We start from the raw sequence: 15,409 nt of genomic DNA, 5'->3' as shown, positions 1-15,409 counted from the left end.
GGTTGACACAGAATGGAGTATTTTTTTTATTTTTATATATTTTATTTTTTCATTTATTGCACCAGCAGTACTATACTGTGTGAGTGCCATATCTACAATATAACTTTAAAGGATATTTTGCTATGGGTCAGGCTGTGGAAGCACCATGCTAAATTAGTGACATGATTTGATACAATTCGTGTCTCTGTGTGCTGTTAGAAAATTGAGAAAGAGACTGTGTTATGGACCGAATATTGATGCCAGTTTTTTTTTCTAGGTTCTCTACATCTCCATCTGGTTCAACCTTTATTCCACTGCACAGATGTTCACAACAAACCACAGCTGGACCACCAGCATCCCCGTCACTTTGGCTGCAGCGGTTGTTACCCTTCTGGTTGTTCTCGTTATAAATCAGCACCAAAAGAAGGTGAGTTTGTCAGAATGAACACGTAAAACAATTAGTCTAAGGTCTTCGTATTCAGTAATCCAAGTCGAATCTTCGTCATGTCACTATTTTGACAGATAAATGTAAACACAGACATCAGACTGGCAGCTGCTAATGAGATATTCATGAAACACAATGTTATGCTTGGGATCAGCAACCGGTGGCATAAGTGTCAGAGCATTCCATCAGTATCCTTTATGCTGCTAAATCTGGCTCTGTAACTGGCATTTTGCAATCATGTGACACAAAAAAGAGAAGCTATTGCCATCTTTCTAGCTCTGTTAAAAACACACCAAGTACTAGATCACTCTCTGTTCTTGCCTGGGTAAGTTTCTGAGCAATCTGCTCCCTTTCTATGATTCCATTCACTCTGTTGTTGTGATTTGTGAAAATGTTATGTTATACGTCCATTCCATGGATAAATCACGTCCCAAGTTAGAGCATTGTAACATCACTGCCTTAGAAATGGGAACCCCAGGTGTGAATCCCAATCAGACCACCTTACACGGTAAGTGTCCCCTATTAATATATATCCATGTACTTCATACCCTCATAGATTGTAAGCTCATTTGAGCAAGGAGTTCACTGGGGCGAAATATTTCCTTTTGATAATTGTTGGCGCGGCAAGATATGTTGGCGCTATATAGTTTGCAAGTGCCGTACAATTACCCACATTTGATGGGTCATATGAAAATTCATGAACAAATCTATTAGTAAAGTGAGACACATTGTTTACATTGACCTGCACAGCAGTATAACACAGATTAAATGGACAGGAAAAATAATGGAAAATAGAAATTAAAATAAAATCTGCAGAAAATACGTTAAACATAAAGAGCGTGTTCTGTCCTGCCCAAGTAAGACTTACTTGGGGGTAGGGGAAGGAATAACATTTATTGTTTTCATATAATTCTTTGTAATGCAAAAGTGAACACATTGGGTAATGCTGTCTATACACCAATGTGGGGAAATAAATATTAAAGACCGTTATTAATCGCAACAGTGATTTAAAGGATTTGCATTTTTGTAATACCATGAACCATTTCTCGTAAACAGACCATAGATAGACAACTGAAAAAGAAAGCGCGATAAATCCTAAATCTAAATGGCATTTCAAGGACATTGGGGTTAACCCCTTTCATAAATGAGAAGTAATTATGCTATTATCCTATTGTTGTTCCAGCAATAATATCAGATTGACACATATAGTTTATAAAAGGGATACTGTAATCACCAACTAATGTTAGTGGTTTTGATGCATAGATCATGCAATCTCATTGCTCAATTCTTTCATCTCAATTCCCTGGCTGAGAGGCACAGATACTACCTACACACTTTCTGTGAAAGTGTTGTTAATTTAGAATGTCTTCTATCTTGCTCTGTTAATAGCCTGCAGGAACCTCATGTGTCTGATGAAAGTGCAATTAACAGATCATGATATAATTTCTAAAGTAAACACACTGTGCTGTAAGATGTCATTGCAAAAATTAAACGTGGATGTGGATATGGCTACATATAAAAAGTAATTTAACTCCTAAATGAGAATTGAGCGGTGAGACTGCAGAGGCATAATCTATACACCAAAACTGTTTCATTAAGCTAAAATTGTCATGGTGCTTAATTTATTTTTAAAAATGAATAGTAACGGGTTTGTCACTTGCGTTATTTAATGTTAGTGCTGGATACAACATAAAAAAAAAAAAAACAAGACTTCCATATTAAAACACAGTGTCCAGCAGATGGCACACTTGGTATACAATTGCCAAAAGACATATTCAAATAAGGAATTGCTGAATTAAAAGTGAAGAATGAATTTAATCAATGTAAAGCAGTTAAAACGGGTGTAGGACCAAATAATAAGCCATTATTTAACGAAGAAATGTATGTGTCTTGGTTATAGGGGAAGAATTTGAACAATGTTAACGAATTTTCGTTGGCAAATTAAAATGCCTATGAAAATAAGGGGTAGAAAAGGTCACTTTGTTAGTATTTTTCAAATAACCGCATTACATGGACTATTCCTTTATTGATACATCTCTTTCTAGTTTTTGTTTGACTGCAGTCAGTGATGTATTTAAGTTATTGTTATCAGTTTATTGGGTTGGGGAATATTGATTCCAAGTCTGCACAGTGTATGGTTTAGAATGTCCTACGCAGTATGTATCTGGCTTTGGTATTGTTTCTGTGTGGCAAAGCACTACTAAGATTCCATTTTAATCTTTTAGAGTAATTATAACGATTGATGAGCTGTTCATACCAGTTTTACAATCTCCACTATTGTAAATGGCAATCATAATTTGCAAACACTAGCAGGGCTTGCAGTCAAACATTGTGGGGGGCCACACAGGTTTGTATGATGAGCCACCTAAATTCACACCCCTCGGCCCCCAAAAGTGTGTGTATGTGTGTGTGTGTGTGTGTGTGTATGTATAACACACACTCACTCACTCACATACTCAATCATCATCATCATCATCATGTCACATCCCAACATCCATATTTATCTATCAGTTCTAGTGTGTGCAGAGATGCAACATCACCCATCGGGCCTCCAATAGCACGTGTCTATGTCAGTTGTAGTGGGTGATGGGATGTAACGTCATATCACTGCTACCCGAAGTAGCACCAAGGGTTAAGCCGGATGGCACTCCAGGGAGATCAGCCCTGAGCCTCACCCTCCCTCATATAGCAGCAGGTAAGAAGGGGGGATTGTACAGTGTGTGTTAGTGTTAATCTCTCTATGCATGTTTATGTGGATCTGTGTATGCTGCTTGTTTGTGAACGGGTCAGTAATTAGTTTGTATGGAAAGTTATGCATGTGTGCAAGTAGCTAATTATACTAGTTAGAATGTCTTGTTGCAACTACTTGTTTGTTTGTCCACCTATTGTACAGCGCTGCTGAATTTCTTGCCGCTTTATGGATAATGTATTTAGCACCATGAACACACACCTGTATGTGTTTCTGTGAATAGCATTGAGGGTGGGTGCAGGGCCTCATACATGGCAATGGGAGCCCTGAAAGACAGCATTCGTTACTCACAATTCCATACATCATACTTATAAGCATAGCAAATTCATCTCAAACTAGCCTTGCTGCTTCCCATATCATTGATGGTACAACGACAGCACCATCTGCTGGACTTAATTCTTTATTACAGGAATCAGAAAATGTTAGTTTAACCCCTTAAGGACACAGGACATGTGTGACATGTCATGATTCCCTTTTATTCCAGAAGTTTGGATCCCCTGTCCCCCTTGCATCACATGGGAAAGGTGATTTTAATCTCTTTTTTCGCCTCTATTGCTGAGATCATCAAACTTGATGATCTCAGCCAATCCAATGCTTTCCTATAGGAAAGCATTGGGAAGCTATTAAGCATGCACAGCAAAATCCTTCGCCAGTCAGCATCCCTATGGGGAATGTTCAGTAACCTCCATGCATAGCCTGAACATGCTGAATGCGTCTCTAGTGGCCATCTGAGTGACTGCCACTAGAGCTGTTACTAAGCCGCAAAAAAAAACAATGTTTACATTAAAAGGCCTGCAGAGACAGACTGTAGACACTAGAACCACTAGTCCCTTTAACTGAAACAAAAAAATGCACATTTGACTTGTATCACATGGACAGACCTTGTCACTGGTGGTTTCCTCCCTTCGTTTTGTGAATTGCTCGTTGCTCAGTGCTGTAAGCACATCGCATAGTGTTCACACCTGGTGACAACTTTGAGGACATTATGTCATACGTTGAGATTCCTTGGTTTTTAAGGCGATCCAGACGTAACCATGTCCTGACATCTTATTTCAGAGTAATGACCACTAGGCTGAGAGAGTGTAAAGTTGAGCAACTGGCAATTAATTTATGAATAGGAGGAAAAGACTCAAGCCTGCTGTGATACAAGAGAAATGGATATTTGGGGCCAGTTAATTATATGTCTATATGCCTATGATTCCAAGCACAATAGAAACTGTGGTTTGTCTATCAAGCTAAATCATTTTAACATACTGTTGTACTTATAGTATTCTATGTTTAATTTATTTATTTTTATCTTGCACAATTATGGTTGGTTTTGGTTTTGTTTAACAGCGACAGCATGGGAATTAACATTATTGCTTCATTTTTCAGGTTTCAGTAATCACCATATCCACGAATCTGTGTATTCTCTTTAAAAAGGGTGCAGACTAGATGTTGCATTGAGTGCTTTACAATACATGACTTCACCTCTTTTTGTAACTGTTGTTTACATTTAGAGCAGTGGTTCCCAACCCAGTCTTCAAGTACCCCCTAACAGTCCAGGATTTTGGGATTACCCAGTTGTGTCTAAAGGTGTTTTTAGAAAAAGAAGAAAAAAACACTGTAGACACAAAAGAGTAATTCCTACATCCTGGACTGTTAGGGGGTACTTAAGGACTGGTTTGTGAATCCCTGATTTAGAGAAATTACTGTTGGACATTCCCTGCAAGTCTCGGAGACCTTTTAGATATATATTATGGAGTCTGCTAGGTTTGATGTACCACCAGGATATACATTTTCTCTGGGCTTCAATGTGAGAATAGCACTTGGTAAATTTAGACAGAGAGGTGAGGTTTTGTCTACTCCTGATCTGAAAGAGCTAAGGACCATTCTTCCTCCGTTTTAAAGACAAATGGCTTCTCTGGTTGAAGTTAAGGTAGGTTTTCAGCTACTTTTTATACGTTTTATGAGCTGTGTGCTCCTTAACACGTGTGTAGATCTGCTTTGTCTACTTTCATCTCTGGGGCTGTCAGCAAAGACTCTCTCAGCTTCTATCCAGCATGAGAAAGGTAAGTGGAAATAAAAGAACAATACTGTGCTAGAGAAAATGGTAGTTTAACAGGCTCTTTTAGCTACCTTTTTAAGAGACCCTCTAGACTCCCAAAGCACTTTAGCTTGCTGAAAAGCTTTGTGTGAACAGTGTGTCCTGTTTTTTTTTTTTTTTTTGTTACTTCCTGGTTTGGTTAGCTTATTATTATTTATAAAGCACCAACAAGGACTAATAGACATGTATTTGTAATGAGCTTACATGCTAGAGGGAGTGAGGACATGTGACACAAAAGGTAAGGGTAGGGTAGAAAAGTAGGTTGCTCGGATAGTATTCATTGAGGGCTTAGTGTTTTGTTTTGATGAGGTTTCAGGAGAGGAATCGGGGTGCGGGGAGGGAAAGCTGTTCACAGTTTAATTGATAGGCTTTCCTAAAGAACTACGTTTTCAAAGATTTTTCTGAAGTAGTGGAGATTGGGTGAGAGTCTAACAGAGAGGGGAAGGGCGTTCCATAGAAACGGTGCAGCCCTAGAGAAGTCTTTAAGGTGAGCATCAGATGTAGGAGTACAAACAGAGGTTACACGTAGGTCCCCGGCAGAGCGTAGCAGCCTAGATGGGACATATTTGTGTATTAGTGAGGATAAGTAGGTCGGAGCAGCATTGTGTAGAGATTTGTAAGCAAGTGTCAGGATCTTAAATTGAGCCCTATATCTTACGGAAGCCAATGTAGAGACTGACAAAGGGGGGAGGAGTGTGAGGTGCAGACGGACAGGAAAATGAGCCTCACCACCACATTCATTATAGCCTGTAACGGGGCAAGTTGGGAAGACCACTGAGAAGCGAATTACAGTAGTCAAGGCAAGAGAGGACAGCAGCATGGACAAGCACCATTGCCGTATTAGGCGTTAAATAGGGTCGAATACGCGCAATATTTTTGAGATTGAAGCGGTAGCATTTGACAATTGATTGGACATGAGGGGTGAAGGAGAGGTCGCAGTCAAAGAGAACACCTTGGCAGCGGGCCTTAGAGGTAGAGTGGATGGTAGCACCATTGACTTGGAGGGACTCAGAAAAGAGAGTAGCAACACTTGAGGGAGGGAAGACCAGAAGTTCTGTTTTGAACCGCTTCAGTTTAAGGAAATGAGCAGCCATCCAGTTGGAAATAGCAGAGAGACAGTCAGAGACACCAGTCAAGAGGGGTGGCGAGAAATCAGGGGAGGACATATATTTGCACTGAACTCAAAAGGCAGCATTTGCCCAGAGCACCTGTGTTGCAAAGACTTTTCATTGTGCTGTATTGGGAAGTTTGTGATTGGACAGCCACCGAAAGTCTGGGCAGGGTTAGAAGGGGAGGGCTTGCAAAGGCAGCAGTCAAGAGAGCTGTAGTTTTTGCAAATTGTTTTAGATATAACTTCAATGGCAAAATACATAATTAAATGCATGCAAGTTTTCATTTGGGGGTATGTATACTTAACAGTGATTTTTATTTTGTATTTGGGCAGTGGAGTGACCCTTTAAATAAAGGGGGAGGAAGAAGATAATGACTACAGAGGGGAACAAAATTCTAATAACGTGTTTTATATTAAATATTGTTATATCTCACTTGCTTACAAACACTATAGAGTCCATCAATTATCCCGAAACAGAAGCTCAAGTTAAATACCTTGTATTAGAGTGAGAGGAAGTGATTTAAGAATGTAATTATCCCTTCATTCCTGACTGCGGTAATACAAATTACCAATATTCAGGCAACATAAATTATTCCAAAAACAAAACATCTGTGAGCACCACAGGCAATCCTCCTGGTCTTAAATCATGTGACTTGTTACATTATTGAAATCCTGTCTATTAATTCAAGTAAATAGAATGTCTGGTACAATTGGTGATTTTTCTTTCTTTATTGTAAATGGCTCCTAGGGAAGGTAAACTAACTATATGTATTTTATTCAGGATGCGCTCAAGCAGTACTTGGACCAGCTTTATATATTTGTGGAAATGCCTGCTGGTCCTGTTCTCACCCAGGAGGATCCTGTAGACACTACGTCAGAGGAAAGCCCCCTTTTGTCCAGCGGCTCCCGGAGCAAAGCTGTTCTTTTTAACCAGAAGATTCCACTTGTTGTGGACAACGATCCGCATGTAAGTATAAGACCTTCACATTCGCCATCAGTATCTCCACCTTATTGTTTCAACCCCTTCTTGATTAAGTTTTTATAAAGATACAAAGCATGTCATTTATTTGACTCTTGAGATGCACAGCTAGCATATGATGTTAGGTCAGAGCCAGTAGTTTAATGCATGAATAGCTAAGAATTCAAATTACTTAAAGGGTTTAATGAATCCATGTTGGTGTATAGATCATGCCCCTGCAGTCTCACTGCTCAATTCACTGCCATTTGGGAGTTAAATCAATTTGTGCAGCTCTAGCCACACCTCATCTGGCTGTGACTCTCACAGCCTGCATGGAATTTTTTTTTTTTTACATTTTCAATGGGATGTTAACTTGCTTTAGATGTTTTCTGTAAATTAAACTTGAAAGGGAAACTATAGTGCCAGGAAAAAAACACTAATTATCCTGGCACTATAGCTTTCTCCTCTGTCAAAGTCCTTCCCCTCCCCCCGTCACTTACCTGGGTCCAGCACCAATATCCCTTAGCGCTGGCCTGGGTGCACCTTCACTCCATTTTTGCTACATTATGCATGAGGACTTCCAGCGTCACTAATAATGCTTTCCTATGGGGAAACCCTAATGTGAACTATTACTTGAGGGAAGTCACTGCACCCAGACCCCTTTCATGAGCTGTAGTGGTCAGGGTGCCTACAGTATCCCTCTAATCTTTTACAGGAGGCTCTAGCAGGCTATTAATAGAGCAGGAGAAAATAAATTCTAAATTAATCAGAATGTGCAATAAAGGAAGTTTAAACATTAGATCTCTATTTACAGGAAGTGTGGGAGCTAAATACACTTGAACAGTTCAGAAAAACTAGCACAGAAGAAATAGAATAGTTTTGTACTTACGGACAAAACTAAATTTAAAGATGGTCAGATTTGTACTTTTTCAAGCTTTCAATGGATTCATTTTGTTTGGGTCCGTTGCATCTCTGATTCAATCCACCGAAAGTATTTTACTCCAATAAGAGCATTATATCTGGACATGGTAGGAGTCCCTCCCAAGGTGACCTAAACCTAGGAGAGAATTTTTATATATATAAAACTATATGTATTTTATTCAGGATGCGCTCAAGCAGTACTTGGACCAGCTTTATATATATTATCCCCCCCCCAATTTGTATATATATATATATATATATATAAACAAATTGGGGGGGGATAAGCATTTTTCCAAATTATTGATCTACAAAAATTCCCATCATTTTGAAAAGCTTATTTTTGGATAAGTCCAGCCCTTTTTACAAAAAGCTCATAATTCTAAGCTGTGCAGCATTACTGATTTTTGAAAGGCACAGAGGAGAAATGAAGATGATATACCATCACTTTGAGTATTTACTAATGTGAAAACTGTGCAACTAGGATGGCAATCCTGACTGGATTCAAGGCAAAAATTACTGGATTAACCCCTTAAGGACACAACGTGTGACATGTCATGATTCCCTTTTATTCCAGAAGTTTGGTCCTTAAGGGGTTAAAATATATTTTGTGCGGTTAACCTCATTGTTCTAAAGATCACATTCCTTAGACCAATAAGGTTAACCGGCAAATCACATCCTGTTGTCATGGACAACAGTAGAATATGTATGTGTCAATCTACATTGGTCCAGCTGCCTGTTGGAATACATGCCCCTAATTTGTGTCTCATCCTGTATCACACTTACTATTTTACTACTTTCTTCTGGCTTCTAACAGGTGATGGCTGAACACCTCTTAGTTTTGTCAAGCGCATGTTACGTTCGTCTATTGGTCTCTGGGCAGCTTCCCCAAAATAACAATGCAGGCCATGCAGGGGTGCTCAATGTGCCATGTCCTTGCCAGTTCATTGAGAAGAATATACTACAATCTAGACATTGTTCCATGTGGATATAAATCAGACTGCAGCGGGCAGGACTTCAGAAGGCATGGAGAAAGCAATCTTAATTTTTACTACAATCAACACATATTTAAAGAAAAAATATCACCGGTCTTTCAAACATCTTCGGTGTACACGAAGATGGAAGATTTCACCTGAGAAAGGAAATGACTAAGGCACCGATAACTGCTAGACATACATGGTTTAAGTAATGGAAAAAATCCAGTTTATATCAGTTCTCCTATGAGCCATTGGCTAAAGAATTATAAACGACTTAATCCTGGTAATTGGGACTCGGAACACACTGCGCAATTAAGATTCCGTTTCATGCATGCTGATTTTGCAAACTTCTTAAAATGAACATATACAGGGTTATTTTCTAAAGTGAGAATTCAAAGTGAATTTCAAACAAAGTCAAAGTTGTATTAAAAGCTAAGTGATGGAGATTTCCTTCCCCCCCTAGTTTGGCTCCTTTTTGACATGAAATTTTGAATTCACTTTAATTTGGCAACAATTCGTACTTACGTGAATAGCCCAAGCCATTGAACAATCAGGACCTGGTTTGTGATTTTTTTTTTTTTTTTTTTTACAAGTGCCTGCATATTGCTAACCCTATGGGTTAAATAGGATTATCGATGGAGAGCTGCCCTTTCTCTGGGGACGATATTGAGAACTGACTCAAAGAAAGACATGTCAGGTTTACTGCACTTAATTATTTGCCAGAGTAAAGTAGAGATTCAATGAATAGAATTCCTTCAAGCAATATGATGCTGTAGAATTGAAAAAGTTTGTAGAGAAATATATTTCTGGCAATCTTTAAGGAATTTGTATGATTATTCTACTAGTTTCCAAGATCGCTCTACTAGTAGTTAGTACTTTACCCCATAATTCCAGTTGTTTGATATATATGAAACCCTGCTTGCGCTCAGAATGAGAGAGAGTCCGTCTGAGTGTCGGATTAAATGAACACACAAAAGACAAGTAACCAATGCCTGCACTTCATATATGGAAAACAACCAGTTTTAAAAAAGCAAAAAAAAAAGCAAGTGTTACAGCAGTGGCCTTGTATTAGAGAGATGCATAACATCTCAGAAGACCAGAACAAACTGGTCTCTGGTTCTAGTTTCAATGAGGTCTCCAGTCTTTCTCCTTATAAAAATTGTGCTGTCAGCAGGGTAATCGCAAACCATGAGAAGATTGTGATTGGTAAGAGCTTTTCTCATGGGTTAGAAGACAATCCATGGAATAGTGTACATTTTATTCATGCTTTTTCCAACTGCTTTCCTTGTTTATATCCAAGATTACGCATGTTGGATGATATAAAAGGGCTGCTTGTGCTGCCAGTAGCCAAACAAACTGGGATTTTTTTTAACCCCTTAAGGACCCATCATATGTGTGACATGTCATGATTCCCTTTTATTCCAGAAGATTGGTCCTTAAGGGGTTAAGGGAGCCAGCCCATCAGCAGTGCTAAAAGTAAAATAACCAATTTGTGAATTAGTTATGGACTTTAGTACTAGATGTTTGTATAATGACATTAAGACTTCAGAGCCCATTTCAATCTTTAAAAAAATTGCACCCTAATCTTAAAGAGCAAGAAAGTTAATAAAATGTAGAAACCATGTATGATGGGAGTAAGTGATTGAGACATTAAAGGGATGCTATAGGCACCCTGACCACTTCAGCTCCTTGAAGTGGTCTGGGTGTAGACCATCACCCTTTACATGTAGTTATTGCAGTTTGGTAGACAACCACTAGAGAGGCATTCAAATGCAATCGTTACCTGCTAGGGTTATTAGACAGCCACTAAAGGGACTTCTGGGCACCTAGCTGACGCTCGACTTCCAGCGTCAGAATCTCAATAGGAAAGCATTGAATGCTTTCCTATGGGGGAAAGCCCAATGTGAGCGCAGTCATTGCCGCACATGCACATTAGGTCTCCCCAGTCTACCGACGGCAGCAGGGGAGGAGAAGACTGATCCAAGCCAGCGCTGAGGGGGTCTTGACTGAGGAGAAGGCTAGTGGCAGAAACACTAGTTTTCCTGGAACTATAGTTTCCCTTTAAAGGATCCACTGTAGTGGTTTGATTACCCTGGCCATGTTCTCTGGTTATTGGGGCCAGGCTACTTTGCAACAGGTTGTCCTCTTCAAGACACCCAGCTTTACAGATTCTACCACTCCTAAACAGAGTCAGCTGACCGCTGAGAGTTTGCATAGAAATATTCAGAGTTGACATTAAGATGACACCCACCACAAAATGCTGCTGGAGGTGTAACTCCACTTCTGGCAGAGTTACTCTGTATGTGCAGCATTTCAAAGTGAAACACTGGTCAAGACGTCTGGAGTATGTATGTGCAAAGTCACTGAAGTGGTTATGGTGTTTGGAAGAACGCTTTAGTTTATATCAATGTATCGTGCGTGCATTATAGAATATATAAATACTTTGGCAACTTATCCTGGAGACAATCATTAGTAAAGTATATGGCTACAAAGTCTTGTTAATGTGTTACTCCAGAACTGATAGGCCAGATGGAAATGTGAAAGGTGGCAAGCTAAAGACTGTTAATGAACTTTAGAGAGGCAATTTTAGTAATTGCAATTGTTAAAACCCATGGTGGCTAGGCCATAGTAGGAAGCCCGTCTATTTGAAGACTTCATCCATTGTTCTGAAAAAAAGGATTGTATTCTTACCTTCAGTCTCATAATCCTGCACAGAGTCAGAACAGAGAATTCTAAAGTTTAAAGAAACACAATAGGGTCAGGAACACAAACATGTATTCATGACCCTATAGTGTTATAACCACCATAAATATAGCAGAATCTTACTGTATTCAAGCCTTAAGCTGTAGCTCTGCATGCAGTTTGCCTCAGAAAAACATGCTGTCTGCTGACATCAGAAGCGGTGGCCTGATCCAATCACAAGGCTTCTCCATTGGATTGTCCGACACTGTCAAGGAGGCAGATCAGTGGCAGAGCCAGCACAATTCAAACACAGCTCTGGCCAATCAGCATCTCCTCATAGAGATTAATTGAATCAATGCATCTCTATGAGGAAAGTTCAGTGTCTGTATGCAGAGGGAGGAGATACTGAATGTTTGGATACATTTTAGGCAGCCATGACCCAGGAAGGATCTCCAACAGCCATCTGAGGAGTGGCCAGTGAAGTTATCACTAGGCTGTAATGTAAACACTGCTTTTTCTCTGGAAAGACAGTGTTTACAGCAAAAAGCCTGAAGGGAATGATTCTACTCACCAGAATAAAAATTCAGTAAGCTGTAGTTGTTCTGGTGACTATAGTGTCCCTTTACAAAGTCTCTATGCATTTATTTGGCATGAGTCTTCTTTAAACTTGTTACAGGCCACAGTGAATAAGTCAGACTGTAGGGCTACAATGATCCCTTTAATTTTCATAGAACTCTTGCTAAGCAACTAATCCACATTTGCTTAATAAAGTGCTTTTAGTGTATAGATCATGCCCCTCCATTCACCGTTTGCTTATGCAGTTTAGCCCTAGACATATCCTTTGTCACAGCCTCTTGACACAATGAAGACATCCATTGAGACCCCACATTTTAATATCGTTTCCATATAATTATCAAGTTATCCAGTATTTAAGAAGATACATATTTTTGTAGCCTTCAGGTGTATAGCCACTCACTAAACATTAAGTGTCTACAACAGGTTTTTCTGCCTATGTCCACAATGGTCCCTGCCCAGCAAGGAAGTAGGTGATTGGTAAAGATGTGCAGTAGGCATGCATTTAACAATACTAAATATTTGCCTTTGTAATCTAACCTACAGTGTCACCTAGTGGTACCTTGTATAGTTGTATTATTTAATTGTCCATCCAAGATTGCCAAAAGGGTATAGAACTACAAAAATATGTAAAACTACAAAAATATGTAAAACTACAAAAATATGTAAAACTACAAAAATATGTAAAACTACAAAAATATGTAGAACTACAAAAATATGTAGAACTACAAAAATATGTAGAACTACAAAAATATGTAGAACTACAAAAATATGTAGAACTACAAAAATATGTAAAACTACAAAAATATGTAAAACTACAAAAATATGTAAAACTACAAAAATATGTAAAACTACAAAAATATGTAAAACTACAAAAATATGTAAAACTACAAAAATATGTAAAACTACAAAAATATGTAAAACTACAAAAATATGTAAAACTACAAAAATATGTAAAACTACAAAAATATGTAGAACTACAAAAATATGTAGAACTACAAAAATATGTACACAATAAATTGAAAATTATACCATAAACAGTGAGCTGTAGGGAGGATGTCCCATATTTGACATTTGATAAAAGCTCTCACTAGCCCCTGGCTCCTCTGCATTTACTCCGATAATGGAGGCATTACCTATAGATTATCTGTTAGTTTTGCCTTTGGGATCAAGTAAATTAGTCAAGGCTCTTTAGAAAGACTGCTCTATAACAGATACAACTGTACTCCAGTCAGTATGCACTTCAAGGTAGTGAATTCAGTTATAGAGCAAGTTAAAAAAAAAAATATATATAAATTATGCTCTGCACCACCTGGGGATCTCTCCTTTAGAACACATTTGGTTATTGTTTTTACCCCATTTGCTGATAGCTATGTGACCCTTTGTCAAAGGATCAATGTACCCATGACAGTGCCACTGCTCCCAGCCCTGCCAATATACCTGTGCAAGTACCATCCTTAGCTGGGGGAGACTGAAAGCCACCCAACCTAGTATGTACCCATCTGTTAACCTTCCCAGCTAAAAAGCTACAATTTTTTTTATTTTTTAAGTGAAGTTCTACACATACTTCAATAATTCCATTGCATTGAAAACCTCAAGACAACTTGTAATAAAAACCAGGTGAATCAGCTAGAGGATTAAAAGCTGAATTTTATTGTTATCATTTAAGAGCCAAGTACTGTAGTCGTGCACAACAAAAATAAATCATAACTTTAGAAAAATTTTAAGACAAAGATTTGGTTAACTGGAAGCGATCCGCTTGGAATGGCCTGTGGTAGGTAAACCCATTAAGCACCCCAACGAAACATCTCGGAGCTAAACCAGATCTCAGGACAAACATTAAAACAGACAACTTAATAATGGGACAGGAAGAAAGGGGAGAATACGTGAAGACACCAAGACAGAACATGACATTAGAGTGGACCAAAAGTTATTGACCAAAGTAAAAATTTGGTGCATCTCTTATTTATCAATTTGAGTTTTAACGAGTAGTGGTTTAATGAAAAGGAAAGCCTTTTCATGCTTTGACTTTTTGAAAAATCACAAGTCTCAGTCAGATGACTATTTTATGGTTTCATCTTAAGACATGTGCACTAGAAAATGCAGGTTTAATAAAAATTTAAACTTGAGGTCAGGTAACCAAGAACATGAACAGTCTACACGAATGTGGGGAGTTTAGCTTTGTAAACCGTCCTTAAAACATTTTTTGCTTCACTCTTGGCACCTAGAAATAAGTTTCTATCAATTTGGAGACCCTTATCCCCTACAGTCTAGGGTAAGAACATACAAAATGTAAACAAATGCAAAGGGCAGAACAGCACAACGGGAGCATGTGGCATTTAAAGCAGCCCTATGAGGGCAGGGGATGAGCTGGACACATCTGATACTAGCAGCGGTCTTTACATTATAAAAAGTGCCAAGTTCATAAAGCTGCTCTTCAGAGTATCGGACCATCCTGCTCCCCTCTCAACAACCTACTGCACCCGTTCACACTTTGCCCCTTCAGTGCCACTGGGGTTAACACGGCCATTGCATAAACCAGGAAACCAGCTAAGCAAGACCCCCAAACCCGAGCCGACCTGTAACCCCCTCAGTCACATGGGAACAGTTGAGCAGGGCAGCCGTACATAGACACAGAGCACACACTGAGGATAAGGGGTTTGGGATTAGGAAAAAGGAGGATGGCCAGGAATTTAGGGAACAGATACATGGTAAGGGCTGCCTGGAATGTGCTCGTCTCCCCACTTTACAACCAGGATGTATTCCCCCTTGTCTTTCAGAAGATATGTAACATTGTATAGACGGTTTCCAAGATGTTTCACCACAATCTCTTCACATGGAGTTTTTGGCCCATGGACTCCAACGAGCAGCATATTGTTACCTAAATATGGAACATAAATAAAAAAAATTAGGAGAATTAAGTCTACTCAA

The 15,409-nt window shown here is 39.0% G+C and overlaps 2 protein-coding genes across 6 annotated transcripts in view; one reads left to right on the top strand and one right to left on the bottom strand.

Moving 5' to 3' along the window:
* TMEM268 (transmembrane protein 268) overlaps nucleotides 1-9,797 on the top strand; it is a 39,824-nt gene extending 30,027 nt beyond the window's left edge. For both annotated transcript variants that reach the window (XM_063432690.1, XM_063432689.1), the window contains exons 5-9: nucleotides 257-406; nucleotides 502-612; nucleotides 5,153-5,224; nucleotides 7,152-7,337; nucleotides 9,064-9,797. In XM_063432690.1, the coding sequence (XP_063288760.1) occupies nucleotides 257-406; nucleotides 502-612; nucleotides 5,153-5,224; nucleotides 7,152-7,337; nucleotides 9,064-9,240 (696 nt within the window). In that variant the 3' untranslated portion in view covers nucleotides 9,241-9,797. The remainder of the gene's footprint in view (nucleotides 1-256; nucleotides 407-501; nucleotides 613-5,152; nucleotides 5,225-7,151; nucleotides 7,338-9,063) is intronic.
* Nucleotides 9,798-14,110: 4,313 nt separating this feature from the next.
* The window catches only part of FLNA (filamin A), an 83,506-nt gene continuing 82,207 nt past the window's right edge, over nucleotides 14,111-15,409 (bottom strand). For all 4 annotated transcript variants that reach the window (XM_063432679.1, XM_063432681.1, XM_063432680.1 and 1 more), the window contains one exon: nucleotides 14,111-15,359. In XM_063432679.1, the coding sequence (XP_063288749.1) occupies nucleotides 15,172-15,359 (188 nt within the window). In that variant the 3' untranslated portion in view covers nucleotides 14,111-15,171. The remainder of the gene's footprint in view (nucleotides 15,360-15,409) is intronic.

Source organism: Pelobates fuscus, chromosome 9 (assembly GCF_036172605.1).
Source record: "Pelobates fuscus isolate aPelFus1 chromosome 9, aPelFus1.pri, whole genome shotgun sequence".
In the NCBI taxonomy this organism is placed as follows: domain Eukaryota; kingdom Metazoa; phylum Chordata; class Amphibia; order Anura; family Pelobatidae; genus Pelobates; species Pelobates fuscus.
Note: the sequence above shows the minus strand (reverse complement) of the source record. Positions and strands in the feature narration are given on the sequence as shown.